At 38.1% G+C, this 15,510-nt stretch overlaps 1 protein-coding gene across 50 annotated transcripts in view; it reads right to left on the minus strand.

The window, feature by feature from the left end:
• PPHLN1 (periphilin 1) overlaps nucleotides 1-15,510 on the minus strand; it is a 175,851-nt gene that overhangs the window by 158,729 nt on the left and 1,612 nt on the right. For 27 of the 50 annotated variants that reach the window (XM_086399898.1, XM_086399895.1, XM_086399894.1 and 24 more), the window contains exon 2: nucleotides 652-743. The exons of 1 other annotated variant lie outside the window; for it this stretch is intronic. In XM_086399898.1, the coding sequence (XP_086256024.1) occupies nucleotides 652-743 (92 nt within the window). Of the gene's footprint in view, nucleotides 1-651; nucleotides 744-1,871; nucleotides 1,935-3,761; nucleotides 3,843-4,531; nucleotides 5,078-15,510 lie in introns of those variants that run through there. 22 more of the 50 variants (XR_015163753.1, XR_015163752.1, XR_015163755.1 and 19 more) reach the window with 5 other exon arrangements.

Here is a 15,510-nt window from a genome sequence, read left to right on the forward strand (position 1 = left end):
GAAGTAAAAAACAATTAACATATAAACAAATATTTGTGCCTTTTGATGGTGTATAATGAATCCATAATATACTCATATACCATCACCATGAGCCCAATCCCCCTAAGCAAAAGTTTAAGACTGACCGCTTCTTGAACTTCCCCAGATCCTCCCTTGGATCTCTACGGAGGATTTTGAGGAGAGAGAAAGAACATACACCATTCAATAAACATGAGTGCCTACTATGTGCCAGGTTATAAACACAGTGCTGGGAATAAAAAGCAAAACAGCAAGCTCCTTGAGCAAAGAAAAGGACTGGCTCAAACTACTAACTCCCAGAGCAACCAAGAGAAAAGCAGCAGAAGAGCCCACCAGAAGCTGCCTGCCTGTCCCTGAGGTGCCCCTTGCTGAAATACTTCTTTGTTAACTGATGGTCTGAGTTTTATCAAACCTCGAATTTTCTTCACAAATTACAATCAATACAAGCCCTCCCTTTTAGAAATTTAAATAAGAGATATAAACTATAGCTTTTCTACATAAATAAAATGTTATCTTTTATTTTCAAACTTTTGACTTTTAAAAGCTTGATCTACCTCCATTTCAGTTAGCTTTGACAGAGAAAATTCACTTGGACACTAGGTTTTGAATTATTCTAATGTAAGAACAACTTACACTGGGGTGACTTCGAGGAGATACTCTTTCTCTTGGAAGTCTTTCATAGTCATATCGTCCCTCAGAGCACATTTCATTTCCTCTGTAAGCCACTAAAGGATAAAAAAAGAAACCAGAGAATAATGGGTTTTAGGTTACTAGGAAATAAGTAAGAAAAGGAAAAGGTAAGTTATTACATTCTGATCCAAATATTTTCTAGAGACACTTAAGGGGGAATAAATGTAAGTGATCAAAAGGAAAAAAGAATGATTACAACAATTCTTCAAAAATAATTCTGAAATTTTCTTTAAAAGAAAAATGTAATAAAAAGTCCCACCTTTCTTCAATTTCCAAGGCTATGAAAAGCTTCAAAGACTATATGCCCATCAACTATGGGAAGATTCATACGACCACAAGTTTTCCATTCTCATAGAGTAAAAATTAGAAAAGATTCATTTTAATGAGTAGTATGAGAGACTGATCAGCAAAGCTGAATGATGTGTACAACTGCAGCTTCATCTTTTCTACATCCTTAAGAGCTTACTGTCTCTCTGCACATCCAATGAAGTGGTTTTACCTGGAAAAAATACTAAGTAAACAATCCTGTAAAAACACACTCAACAAACCCTGAAAGAAACCACTCTTGATTTTTTTTCAAATCTATAATCTCATTTTAATGCCAAGGCACCTTTGTAAAATTTGAAATTAAAAGTTCTGCCAGGATTCTTCACATGTGGGAGGCAGAGAGAGACTCCAACTTTGACAGAGAGCTGACACATTCTGGGTAGAGAGCTAATGTAGTGTGATACAGAGTCCTGATGAAAGAGCATCTGCGAACAAATTAACAATGCAAACAAGAAAGAAGATGAGAATAGGGTGCAGGAAACAGCCCAAAAGTCATTTACACAAAACACTTAGTTGAGGAGTTGGCAAATGTTTCTGTAAAGGACCAGACAAATATTTTTGGCACTGCAGGTCACAGGTCTCTGTTACAACTGCTCAATTCTGCTATTTCATAACATGAAAGCAGTCACAGGCAATATATATAAATGTATGGGTGTGGCCATGCTCCAAAAACATTCTATCTACAAAAACAGGCAGGTAGCCCCAGAGTAGATGACAAATGTTTAACAGGATAGAACTGAAAGAGGGTAAAGTACTCATGGAGCAGTATAGATCTGTGAACCATACTGATGAGTAGACAGATGATCTTGAGCAAGAAGCAAAAATGGGACAGGTACCAAGTTAGGGCCTTTTAGTTCACGGAAAACAAGGCAACAAGTCCACATGCGTAGTCCACAGATCTGTGAAGAAGAAAAATATTTCAAAGACACACATTAAGAGATTTTTGGTGATTCTTTATGATGGAATACTAAGGGGGAGAAAAAAGAATGAACATCCCGGTTTGGCAGCACAGAACTGTAATATTCTAGGTTAGTTTAGGCTAAGGGAAAAATAAAGCCTGGAAGATGAAAGCAATATTTTTTAACACTATCATAGTATAATCAACCTTAATTTTCTCTTTAAAAAAAAAAAAAAACTATAATGTGTTCTAATACAAACAGACCAAATAAAACTAACTAACTAACCAAAGGTGCCAGGGGAAATCTTAAGTTATAAATTAGGTTTTACTATTATGAATAAATTAACCTGAATTCCAACTCTATAATCAGACATTATTAACAATGTTATTTCAAAGTAAACAGTCTTTCAGGTAGAAGAATTGATGGAAGCTTAAAAGGAACTGTCAACATTACTTCTCCTCTCCTACCTTTACTGAATCCAGGTTTCAGTAAAAAAAGTTTCAATCTAAACAATGAGTTAGGTTTTATCCTACTTAAGATATAGTACACAGCAACAAACTGAAATCAAATCGCAGGGAAAAAAAAAAACCCAACCACCCTAAAGAAAAACAGATATATGACATAGTTTACAAAAAAAAGGAATGCAACTGCTCAATCTTTTGAAAAGATGCTCACCTTTCTGCAAAATAAAGCTGAAAACTAAAACTTTAATGGTGCAAAGCTCTGCAAAATCTAACTGTTTTGATGAGAATAAGAAAAGTGAAAGTGAAAGTCACTCAGTGGTGTCCAACTCTTTGTGACCCCATGTTTTACACAGTCCATGGAATTCTCCAGATCAGAACACTGGAGTGGCAGCCATTCCCTTCTCCCAGGCATCAAACCCATGTTTCCCGCATTGCAGGTGGATTCTTTACCAGCTGAGCCACCCAGGAAACCCAAGAATACTGGAGTGGGTAGCCGTTCCCTTCTCCAGAGGATCTTTCGGACCCAGGAATCAAACCGGGGTCTCCTGCATTGCAGGCAGATTCTTTACCAGTTCAGCTACCAGGGAAGCCCAGGGTAAGGAAAGCAACATTCATACATTAATGAAATATAATTTGGAACAGACTGGAAACAATTTGACAGTATCTATTAAAAATGTTAAATACACATACGCTTTGACCTGGCAATTCCCATCTACATTATACTTGTACATGTGCATGGCAAAGACTGAAAGCCACCTAAAATGTCCCTCAGGAGGGTACAGATTAAATGAAATATTATACATTCATATAAAGTAATTCTATGCAACCATGTCAAGGAAAAATAATACATATAACAACATAGAAAGACTGTCACAATAGACTGCTAAGCAAAAATAAGCAAGGGAAGACTAACATGTAGAGTATGCAGACACCTTGGAAGTAAGAAAGCAGGATATGAACAGACACATACTTATGCACAGACTACTCCTGGGAGTATAAACAAGAGAACCTAACCGTGCCTGCCTCTGGTGAAAATGAGATGGCCGAAGTACAGGAGCGTAAATATTTTCACTGCATGTGTTACACACCTTATTATTATAAAAACAGATAATTGTTTTTAAGGGTCCTGAAAATCATTCAATAAATAAAACATGTCAAGTGATGGCAAAAATTATGAATATAAATTAATGAACTAAAGGAGAACATAAGGAAAAGTAAGATTTTATAATTAATGAGAAAGAAAAACTATAAGAGCTCTAAAGAAATACTATATAGTTTCTTAACAAGATGCAATACTAAATTGCTGAAATCTACTGGCTTCCCACACCAACAAAAATGTATGAATAATTACTATTCTACTTACTTGAGTCCTTTCAGGAATCAAATTTAAAGTTGTCAACAATTTCCTGTAGGTGGGGGGGAATTCAGACGCAAGGATTTGTGTCTGTACATACCAATGGAGAAATATAATTAAACTTTCATTCATTTGTACAAGCTCTCAAAATAAAAAATTATGTGCCTTAATAAGCAAAACTCCCTTCAAACACACCTTTGAAAACAGAATATATTATTTTGACCACCAGAGGCCACTCAAGTTTCATAAGAACAACAACATTTTGTTGTCAAGAAGATTTCTAGTCCTAATTTTCTAGTCCTAATTTTGCCAACTGAGAGGTGGACAGGGTATCTCTCTTATCCTTTCTCTGAAAGGACTGCACTAGATGCTGAAGGTCATTTTCACCTAGAAAACTGGCCTTAAAGTATTTCACATATTGAAAGAAAATCTGACATCCTTAGTCTGGAACACCCTACATTTTTATATTGGTAATAAATGGTCCCGTGTTCAAAAGTAATCCCAGTATCAAACCAATAATCATCAGCTCATCAAAGAACACTCGATTTATTAGGTGTTAAGTATGAAGGAAAACTTTTAATGACTTTCCTTCAAAATATACAAAGTACACTGAGCAACCTTACATAAATGAAAAAAGAAAAAAGGCATGTATGACTCATGATGAAATTTGCAAATATCTCAAATATTCTTAACTTTTAAAAAAAGTAACTAACTCTACTCAAGGCTCTAGCTCTATCTACCACTTTGCATGAAATACAAAGGACAGAGGAGTGGCTCACCTAATTTCCGTACAGAAATTCTGAGAAGTGCCTCACTCGCTGAGTGAAGATATAAGACTGTATTTATAGTCTTAAATTTATAGGTCACTCTTGATCTAGTTCCCTTTTATTGCCTGGCAGGTTGGAAGACAACAAAAACTTTATTGCAATTACCTCACAGTATTTCTACTTTAATTAATCAATCCACAACTTACAGAAGCTAAGGATGAAAAGTAGCAAAGAAAGTGAAAGTAATTAACTTTGATGAAGCCCAAAACTGGAAATAAAGCAGCTGCTGCTGCTGCTACTAAATCGCATCAGTCGTGTCCGACTCTGTGACCCCATAGAGGGCAGCCCACCAGGCTCCCTGGTCCCTGGGATTCTCCAGGCCAGAACACTGGAGTGGGTTGCCATTTCCTTCTCCAATGGATAAAAGTGAAAACTGAAAGTGAAGTCGCTCAGTCATGTCTGACTCTTAGAGACCCCATGGACTGCAGCCCACGAGGCTCCTCCATCCATGGGATTTTCCAGGCAAGAGTACTGGAGTGGGGTGCCATTGCCTTCTCCGAATAAAGCAGCTAGAACAAAGCAAAAATTAAGAAACATAATCATAAAGAAAGTCAAAATAGCACTATCTAGAATATACATCATCAAGAGACAAGAGACCAATTAAATTCATTTGTGGAAGAGCTAAGTGTAAAGAAATGAACCACAGAGTTAAAATCCAGAGACAAGAAACAAACTTAAATAAAAGCAAATTTATTAGGTAGGGAGTTACTGTTAACAGGTACGTTATTTCACTTTGGGGAGATGATGAGCCCTGGGTGGTGGTGATGGCTGCACAACGTGATGAACCTAATGCCACCGAATCCTGTGCTCAAGTGGCTAAAACAGAAAATTTTATGTGTATTTTATCACAATTCTGTAAAAAAACTTTAACATGAATTTATCCAGCATCAAACTCTCAACTGAATTTGCTGAATATATCTTCTGTAAGGCATCAAACTGTATTCTGAACTTAAATTCTACAACAAACAGCATCCACAAAACAGCTAGATACTACACTACTATTACCAAAACTTCAACTCCTAGTTAAATCTATGACAATTTTGCATGTTTGACTCCATACCTAATGATGCCCCAATATTCACCTTATCAGGAGCTATAAAAATCACAGTTTCAAGTAAAACTGTTTGGTAAATAAAGTAAATTCTCTTTACTTTAAAAAGTTGACATTTTTTAAAGATCTTAATTTAAAATTTCAGTTACTGTAATTATAGCAATGATTTTATAAAAGAAAATTAGTTTCCTTTGGATCTTCCCGACCTAGGGATCAAACCCAGGTCTCCTGCATTCCAGGCAGACGCTTTAACCTCTGAGCCACCAGGGAAGCCCCTTCCTTTACAAATAAAAATACATATTTAATTGTCTATATCACTGTGATTAAATATAAACATTAAGCTATAAAGCAATCTCTTATAATCATTTCACTTTTTTAAGTTATTTCTTACTAGTGAATACACCAAAATATTAATATTTTTAGTGAATTTGTAAATTTGGTGAATTTAGTAAATTTAGTGAATTTTTAGTGAATTTGCAGGTATCTAGCTTTTAAACATTCTCTTCCCATACCTATTGCTTTTATAAAACAGCAATAACAAAATATAATCTTTATTATCTAAATTACTATGTATTTTCAGAATAAGTATATAAAATAGTAGAGCACAAGATAGTGGTGAAATTAAATAGAGCTTCGTGTAGCAAAATAATTAGCATCCACTAGTAGAAAACACCCCTTTCATTCTTAAGAAACCTATATAAGTGGGAAATGTAGAAATATAAATAGACAACTCCATATGCAACCATGTACTGTTAGTAAAACAAAACAGAAGACATAGTTTGATGATTACCTGCAAAAGAAAGGAAAAAACAATGGACATAAAGAAAATGGACTTTAGCTAGATTTTAAAATAACAGCAAAGGGAAAAGGTATTAGAGCAGGAGGATATGATGAAGCTAGTGTAGGGCAATGAGGGAAGAATATGCCAGTATCATCTTGAATTCAAAGAGTTTGTGTGTAATTTTTGAAGCATTTAAGAATAAGTGATGAGCACAGCAATTTTCAGAACAGAGGCACATGTTTATGACATTACCCAATTTAGGCTATTGACCCCTTCTGTAATTGAAGCTCATCAGCTAAATTAAACCAAGGAGCTCAGACTCCCAGCAAAGTGAAGTGATGATGTTTGTTTACCTGTCATCACTTCACTAACCTCCAACCATTAGAGGAGTATCAGAAGTAAACTCGTAAAGTTCTCTAGTCCAACACCACATGAAAACTGAATAATACAACAGAAAAATGGAAGGACCCTCTACATCACAGTTAGGCAGAGAACAGAATTAGAATTCAGTGTTGGGTAGGCTTCAGAAGTTTGCTAATAACCGATACTCCCTTTCATGGATCACAGCCTTGTCATGGGGAAGGGGCTTCAGTAACTCAAAGAAGATATGAGCCACGCCATGCAGGGCCACCCAAGATGGACGGGTCAAGTGAAGAGTTCTGACAAAACATGGCCCACTGTAGGAGGAAATGGCAAATCACTCCAGTAATCTTGTTGCGAGAACCATACAAACAGCACAAAAAGGCAAAAAGATATGAAACCGAAAGATGAGTCCCCCAGAAAGGAAGGTGTCCAACACAGAGGAGAGCAGAGGGCAATTACTAACAGCTCCAGAAAGAATGAAGCTGCTGGGCCCAAGTGGAAACAACGCTCAGTTGGGATGTGTTTGGTGGTAAAAATGATGTCTGATGCTATAAAGAAGAATATTGCATGGGAACTTGGAATGTTAGGTCCATGAATCAAGGTAAATTGGATGTGGTCAAGGAAATGGCAAAGAGACATCAAGTGTGAACATCAACATCTTGTGGAATCAGTGAACTAAAATGGACAGGAATGGGTGAATTTAATTTAGATGACCATTATATCTACTACTGTGAGCAAGAATCCCTTTAGAAGAAATGGAGTAGCCCTCATGGTCCACAAGAGAGTCAGGAATGCAGTACTTAGGTACAGTCTCAAAAATGACCAAATGAGCTCAGTTCATTTCCAAGGCAAACCATTCAGTATCACAGTAATCCAAGCCTATGCCCCAACCAGTAATGCTAAAGAAGCTGAGGTTGAACAGTTCTATGAAGACCTACAAGACCTTCTAGAACTAACACCAAAAAAAAGATGTTAGTTCTTTTCATCATAGGGGATGGAATGCAAAAGTAGGAAATCAAGAGATCCCTGAAGTAACAGGCAAATTTGGCCATGTAGTACAAAACGGAGCAGGGCAAAGGCTAACAGAATTTCGCCAAGAGGACACACTGATCAAGCAAGCACCCTTTTCCAACAACATAAGAGACGATTTTACACATGGGTATCACCAATGGTCAATATCAAAATCAGACTGATTATATTCTTTGCAGCTGAAGATGGAGAAGTTCTATATAGCCAGCAAAAACAAGACCTGGAGCTGACTGTGCCTTCAATCATCAGCTCCTTACTGCAAAATTCAGGCTTAAATTGAAAAAAGTAGGGAAAACCACTAGGCCATTCAGGCACGACCTAAATCAAATCCCTTATGATTATACAATGGAGGTGACGAATATATTCAAGGGATTAGATCAGGTATACAGAGTGCCTGAAGAACTGTGGACAGAGGTTCGTAACACTGTATAGGAGGCAGTGACCAAAACCATCCCAAAGAAAAAGAAATGCAAGAAGGCAAAGTGGTTGTCTGAGGAGGCTTTACAAAATAGCTGAGGAAAGAAAAGAAACAAAAGCAGGGAGAAAGAGGAAGATATACCCAACTGAATTGATAGTTCCAGAGAATACTGAGAGATGAGGACTTCTTCAATGAACAATGCAAAAAAAAAAAAAAAAAGAGGAAAACAGTAGAATGGCAAAGACTAGAGATCTCTTCAAGAAAATTGGAGATATCAAGGGACTATTTCATGCAAGGATGGGCACAATACACAACAGAAATGGTAAGGCTCTAACAGAGGCAGAAGAGTTTAAGAAGAGGTGGCAAGAATACACAGAAGAACTATGCAAAGAAGATCTTAATGAAACATATAACCATGCTGGTGTGCTCACTGACGTAGAGCCATACTCCTGGAGTGTGAAGTCAAGTGGCCCTCAGGAAGTATTACCATGAACAAAGCTAGTGGAGATGATGGAATCCCATCAGAGCAATTTAAAATCCTAAATGATAATGCTGTTAAAGTGTTGCACTCAATATGCCAGCAAATTTGAAAAACTCAGCAGTGGCCACAGGACCGGAAAAGGTCAGTTTTCATTCCAATCTCAAAGTAGGGCAGTTCAAACTACTGCACAATTGCACTCATTTTCCATGCTAGTAAGGTGATGCTCAAAGTCCTTCAAGCTAGGCTTCAATAGTATGTGTACCAAGAACTTCCAGATGTACAAAGTGGGTTTAGAAAAGGCAGAGGAACCAGAGATCAAATTGCCTACATTCACTGAATCATAGGAAAAGCAAGAGAATTCCAGAAAAACATCGACCTCTGATTCACTGAGTACACTAAAACCTTTGACCATGTGGACCGCAATTTTCCACAAATTGTGGAAAATTCTTGAAGAGATAGGAATACCTGACCACCTTACTTGTCTCCTGAGAAACCTACATACAAGTGGGTCAGAATCAATAGTAGAGCCTTACATGGAACAACTGACTGGTTCAAAACTGGGAAAGGAGTACTTCGAGATTGTATTTTGTCATCCAGCTTATTTAACTTATATGCAAAGTACATCATGCAAAATGCCAGGCTGGATGACTCACAAGCTGGAATCAACATTGACAGTAGAAATATTAACAACCTCAGATATGTAGATGATACCACTTGCCGAGGTCCAGCCCCAGCTGATCCAGGGTATTCGAAGGAGAGACGGCCTAGGCGACCTATTCAAATGTTAATTAGAGATATAAAGAGTAATAGAATGAGGATAGCTCAGTAGGAAAATTCAGTGGAGAAAAGAGGCTGAGTAGCTTGGTTTATGCGGAAAATCAATATAACCCGTGACACCAGGTTAGCTCTGACCACAGAGGCCGCAGGCACCCTCTCGAATAGCGGAAGGTGCCCCACCTTAAGACACCTTCTCGAGTGGGTCTTAGAAGCCCAGGCAAATAAATGGTCGCAGAGGATATCCGCGCTCCAGATGGAGACTTCAGCCAGAATGTGAAAAGAATGACAAGGGGAGACCAAGCGTTGGTGAGCAAGACCCGTAGCTTTATTTTCAACAGGGGCTTATATACCCTAAGTTACCCATAGAGGATAATAGGGGATGCAAAGTCAGCAGTCTTTGACCCTTATCAAAAACCAGGGTTTTTTTCCTGCAAATTTATCGTATACAAATGGTTTAGGTGATTTACATCATCTTCTGGCCAGAAGGCCTATTAACATTTTATGACTCTTGACAAGGACTTATCAACAAAGACTTATTTTCTCTAAGAGTAATTATTTTAAGGTTTGGCACCATCTTCCGAAGATAAAATTGCATTCCTATAGAGCGGATGTGTAATGGGTTTACAACAAAGGAAAGAATTTATTACCTTAAGGGTCTAAAGTTACTAACACCAAGGCCACTACTTATTTTTTCTACATACCAACTATATTAATTAATACACATTCAAGGATACAATTCAGGGGATGTGGAAACTTGGCAACAAACATTGGCTCATCAATGAAATCCTTTACTAGTTTATTGTGACAGTTTCTAACTCTCTGAGAGGCTCTAAGCTATTTGAATATCTTAAGCTTCCCGTGCCTCTAGAGGCTGGGAGACTGTAAACAATCGTATGCATAGCTGTAGGAGTCCGGGTAAACTTGTCAGGCGAGTTAGAGAGCCATCTGAGAGGTTTGGATTTAAACACTCCTAGTTGCCCAGGAACTTTATTAATTGGAGCTGTAAGTCAACTCCTTGTCAGAGAGAGCGAGATGGTGGTGGGGGACAGCCCCCAGTAAAGTCAGAGGTGAGCGCACAAAGCAGTAAAGTAGGCAGACTCTGGTTTTTTGGGGGGTAGATGCTCGAGAATATCCAGGGGGACTCCTGAGGCTCGATCCCGCCTTTGCGTATGCCCAGCCTCCTTCCTCATGACCTTTGTCACGAGTGGAATGTCTCTCGCCAGCTCCCGGCAACCACTCTGATGATACCACTCTTTGCTTAGAGGAACTAATGAGCCTCTTGATGAAAATGAAAGAGAAGAGTGAAAAAGTTGGCTTAAAACATTCAAAAAATTAAGATTATGGCATCCAGTCCCATCACTTCACAGCAAATAGATGGGGAAACAATGGAAACAGTGGCAGATTTATTTTCCTGGGCTCAAAGATCACTGCAGGTGGTGACTGCAGCCATGAAATTAGAAGATGTTTGCTCCTTGGAAGGAAACCTATGACAAACCTAGACAGTGTATTAAAAAGCAAAGACATCATTTCATCGACAAAGGTCCGTACAGTCAAAGCTACTGTTTTTCCAGTAGTCATGTACAGATATGAGAGCTGGACCATAAAAAATGCTGAGCACAATATCCTCCTGTCAAACTATTTATGCTTTGATTCCACAGGTAAGGCATTAAGAGGAAGATCTCTCTAGTCAACTTCCAGTATTAAACACACTCAGGATAAATAGCTTTCCCTCCTTCCCCAATGCATTCCTTTCACTCTTTATATTCATGCAATAACTGATTTGATAGCAAACCACGGTGAGCAATTAGGTAACATTTCAGGCCTCTGCACTAGCAATTCCCCACCCAGAATGCTTTTCTCCAGGTATTTGCATGGTTAACCCTCAATGTCACTTCCAAAATCATCTTAATGTCATTTTTCTACCAGATTCCCCTAATTTAGCTATTTTTTTTTCATAGCACTAATCATCTAAGATACTAGATAACTCTGATGTACATTACTGGTCCCTTGCTACTAGGAATATGAACTATATGAACTACATTGTTAATTTATTAAAATTAAGCACTTAGAACAATCCATACAATGTATGTGTTCAGTATCCATGGAAAATATCTGTTAATGCTAATAACACGCCCTCTTTAGATAAATGATTCCCACACCTCCACTTCCTTTCAAGAGGATATCTCACAGCACCTCCAATTCAGTGTGCCTTCACAATACTCAGAAACCTGCTTCATCTCCTGTCTTCCCCATCTTGGTCAGTGATACCATATCGGATAACCAAAGGCCCAAATCAGAAACCTGAGTCACACAAGAACCAAAACTTACCATATCTCAGTTAACTAAAGCCAATTATTTCTATCACCTCAATATATAAGGCACATGTGTCTCCACTCCCCTATCCCAGCTATCAAGGTCTTTGTTCATATCCTTTTAATCTAGTCATTGGACGCCCCCCCCGCCCCCGCAAAAGTAAAACACTGGTCTCCTTGCTTCTGATGTCACCTCCTACAGCCAACAACTATAGCAAGAGTTCTCATAAGACAACTAGTTTAAAAATCTCTCAGTGACTCCCCATTTCCTAAGAATGAAGTCTCCGCCTAAACTTAAAAAAGGCTTATTTTTGACTTTTCTCCTATCTCTCCAGTTTCACCTCCTACCAATTTCCAGACAGTCTCCAGAACCTCCAGACATACCAAACTACACTTTGTGCTGCAAGTATGCCACTATTTCTCATCACCCTATCATGGCAACCTTTCTCCTGCCTAGAATATCTTTCTTCAACTTATCTGCCTTAACTCTCTACTCTTCCTTCAGGATTCAGCTAAAATGTAAGATTTTCTTATACTCTTCAGAAAGAGTGAAGTTTCTTCTTCAGGCCTCTTAAAGCACCCTGCTATATTAGAACTATATAGCATAATATTCAATATACTTTCCTTCCTCTCCTCCCTCCCAAACTAAACACCACTGCAAAGGCAATGACTGTGTACCTCTCTTACTTCTGTTGTTTAGCAGAGTAAAGGTACTTATTAAACATAGGCCAAATAAACGTATTATTCATATGCCCACTACATGAGCTATTCTGGAGAACCTAAATATTGGTTTTTACCTTTTGGTTATTCAGAAAACTTCCAATGAGCACTATTAGATTATGAGTCTTCTCACACTTCTCATGATACTAATGCCACTTCATTTTTGAGCAAACGGTACCAATGAGAATCCTTTAGCTCCAGCACCTAAAGCTGTGATTCTCAACCCTGTCTTCACATGAGGATCATCTAGAGAGCTTCAAAAAATACTAATACTTAGATCTTATTCTCTAAAATTTCTATATAGTTGCCTGGGACATTTCTTTTAAATCTTAAACTTATTTCACCTTAGGATATGATCCATTGACGTTAAAGCAAGGTAAACATATTCCTGATATTCTAAATTAAAATAAGTTTTTAATTGTTGGCCTGAGCCTAAAAATTACATAATACTATTTCTAATTGAAAAATGTTTAAAATTCCAGACATCTAAAACAAAAATAAATTTTACAATATAAAGTGTATGAGGAAAATAAAAACATTGGATGTCAACTAAAATGGTGAAAATAGAGCAAAAGAATCCACAGAAATTAATCACTGTTCAGTGCTCAGAGATAAATACAAGCAATGGCAGTTTAAAAAAGCCAAGAAAATTCAAATATAATCAAATATAAGATCACTTAAATGTGGATGAACAACAGTAAATGGTAGAATCCAAGAAACTGAATGGAAATGTGCCTAAGAAAGATACAAATAATGAGAGCAGAAGATTCGCTTTGCAAATGAGCGGAAATGAGCCTGCACAGGGACTTAACAAGCTTTCATTTCCTCCCCTGAAGTAGATATTATCCCTCCCATTGCAGAAAAAAACACAGAGGCTCTGAAAAGCTCAAATCTCAGAGGCTTAGGGAGCCTAGAATCAGACTCAGGCCTCTGTGACTTTAAAAGCAAAGCCTTTTCCACCATATCCCGTTGCTTCACAGAGCAAACAGGCAAGGGCAGAGAGAACAAATTCAAAGGCATTAAATGGCACAACAAAGCAAAAAACTAGAGGAGTTCCCTGTAGGCTTTTAAACCTAGAAACAAAGTGAGAGGAAAATGCCATTCCAGAAGATTAACCTGAAACTACACAGGATGGATTGAAGGCGAAGAAGCTAGAGGAAAGACCGTGCTTGCTTCATAACGAACACTATAACTCGGTACTGTTAAAGTGCTGCATTCTCCACTAGTGCCACATGTTACTTGACTTTTCACTGTTTTAAGAAAACTTCTTTAAGTGTTAAATACTCAGTAGCAGCTTCTTGACTGTTCATTGTAAGTGAACAAGTAACGGAAATTAATAGGCAAAATTATCAGATGTTTGACTGAGTATAAAATTTTCAAATCTAAACCTCGTTTCACATATGGATAAAGGTTACAGTCTTAACTGGTCAGCCTCCTTCCTGTCTTTTACCCTCCATTCCACCCTTATGACAGACACTCAATTAACCATGCTAAAATTCATAGCTGAAGTCTCCCTGAACAAGAACCCTAATAGCTTATTAATTAACTGTAACAAATCCAAACGTCTCTGCCCTTCATATGCCCCCCTTCTGTCATTTCACCTAACCTGTTCTCTCCATGCCTTCCTCCTCACTGTGTCACAAAGTAATGAACACTACCCTTGAGTTAGAACACTACCCTAGAGTAAGAACACTTACTTCTCCAACTGGAATACTTCTTTTCGTTCTCTCACTCAATTTCCAAACATCCATCAAGGCCCAGTTCAAAATCTATTATTCTCCAGAAAGCCCATTTCTGAACCCTACAACACTTAAAACAGATTCCAAACCAATGACTAAGAAGCCACATGTGACTTGTTTGGCCCAGGCTTCTTTTTTCTTAATAAAACATTTTTCCATTGACCACACTTACAAACTAGGAGATAGCCTCTTTAAGAAACTTTATTTCCAACTTTGCTTGAAAAGAACTGGACGCTCTGGCAACACTGGGAGCAGTCACATAGCCAAAGCAGCTATAGCTGAGAAGCAGCTGATGCCTTTTGAAAGATTTTTACATTTTAAAATCAGAAGATGACATCAACTACCTGAATTCTGAGACTGTATCTGCAGCAACTGCAATGATTCAAAAAAGTCTTGACTGCCTATTAGGCACTAGAGTTACGAAAGTAAACAAGACAAATACAGTTCCTCCTCAAAAGCCTAGCATCGTAGCAAAGACAAAGAGATAAGCAATCAGGATACATCTGATAAATGCTACTAAAAGGCAAGTAGAGAGCACTTAGCACATGGCAAGGGTACTTAACTCTGTCTATGGGAGGTTAGGAATACCACACAGAGAAAGTGACTAAAACTGAGATTTTTAGCAGATGTAGTAATCAACCAGAAAGAGGTAGGCTTGGGATAAGGAAAATCAAATGTCTCAGAGAAAAAAGAACTTTGCAAAGACAATGACAGAAGAAAAAAGCATTAGAAATAGAAATAAGTTGAATATGTCTATAGAGCCATGAAAGAAAGTGTTAGTTGCTCAGTCGTGGCCGACTCTTTGTGACTCCATGGACTGTAGCCCTCCAGGCCTCTCTGTCCATGGGATTTTCCAGGCAAGAATACTGGAGTGAGTTGCCATTTCCATCTCCAGTGTATCTTCCCGACCCAGGGATCGAACCCGGTTCTCCCACATTGCAGGCAGATTTTTTACCACATAAGCCAGGGAAGCAAGAGCCATGATCCACCCATAAATAGGGTCAACGAAAGGGCTCAACTGACTTGACTGGAGGGAAAAAACAAGTATTAGAGTCAGGAGATGTAAGAAAATTTCCATAAAGAGGTTGAATCTGTAAAAGAGTTTGTTAAGCACAGGTTTCAGAGAGCACAGTTCCTGTGTTGAGGAATGAAATGTGGGAAGAAAAGGAGGGAGAAGCAGTGATAGCCTAAATAAAGGGAGAGGGAGCGAGCACAAAGCAGCACAGGGATGAGGGTGTAGCATAGAAGACCAAAAGGGCT

The sequence above is a fragment of the Bos grunniens genome, chromosome 5 (genome assembly GCF_055505025.1).
Source record: "Bos grunniens cultivar Pamir isolate PY7600 chromosome 5, Bosgru_T2T1.0, whole genome shotgun sequence".
Classification (NCBI taxonomy): Eukaryota; Metazoa; Chordata; class Mammalia; order Artiodactyla; family Bovidae; genus Bos; species Bos grunniens.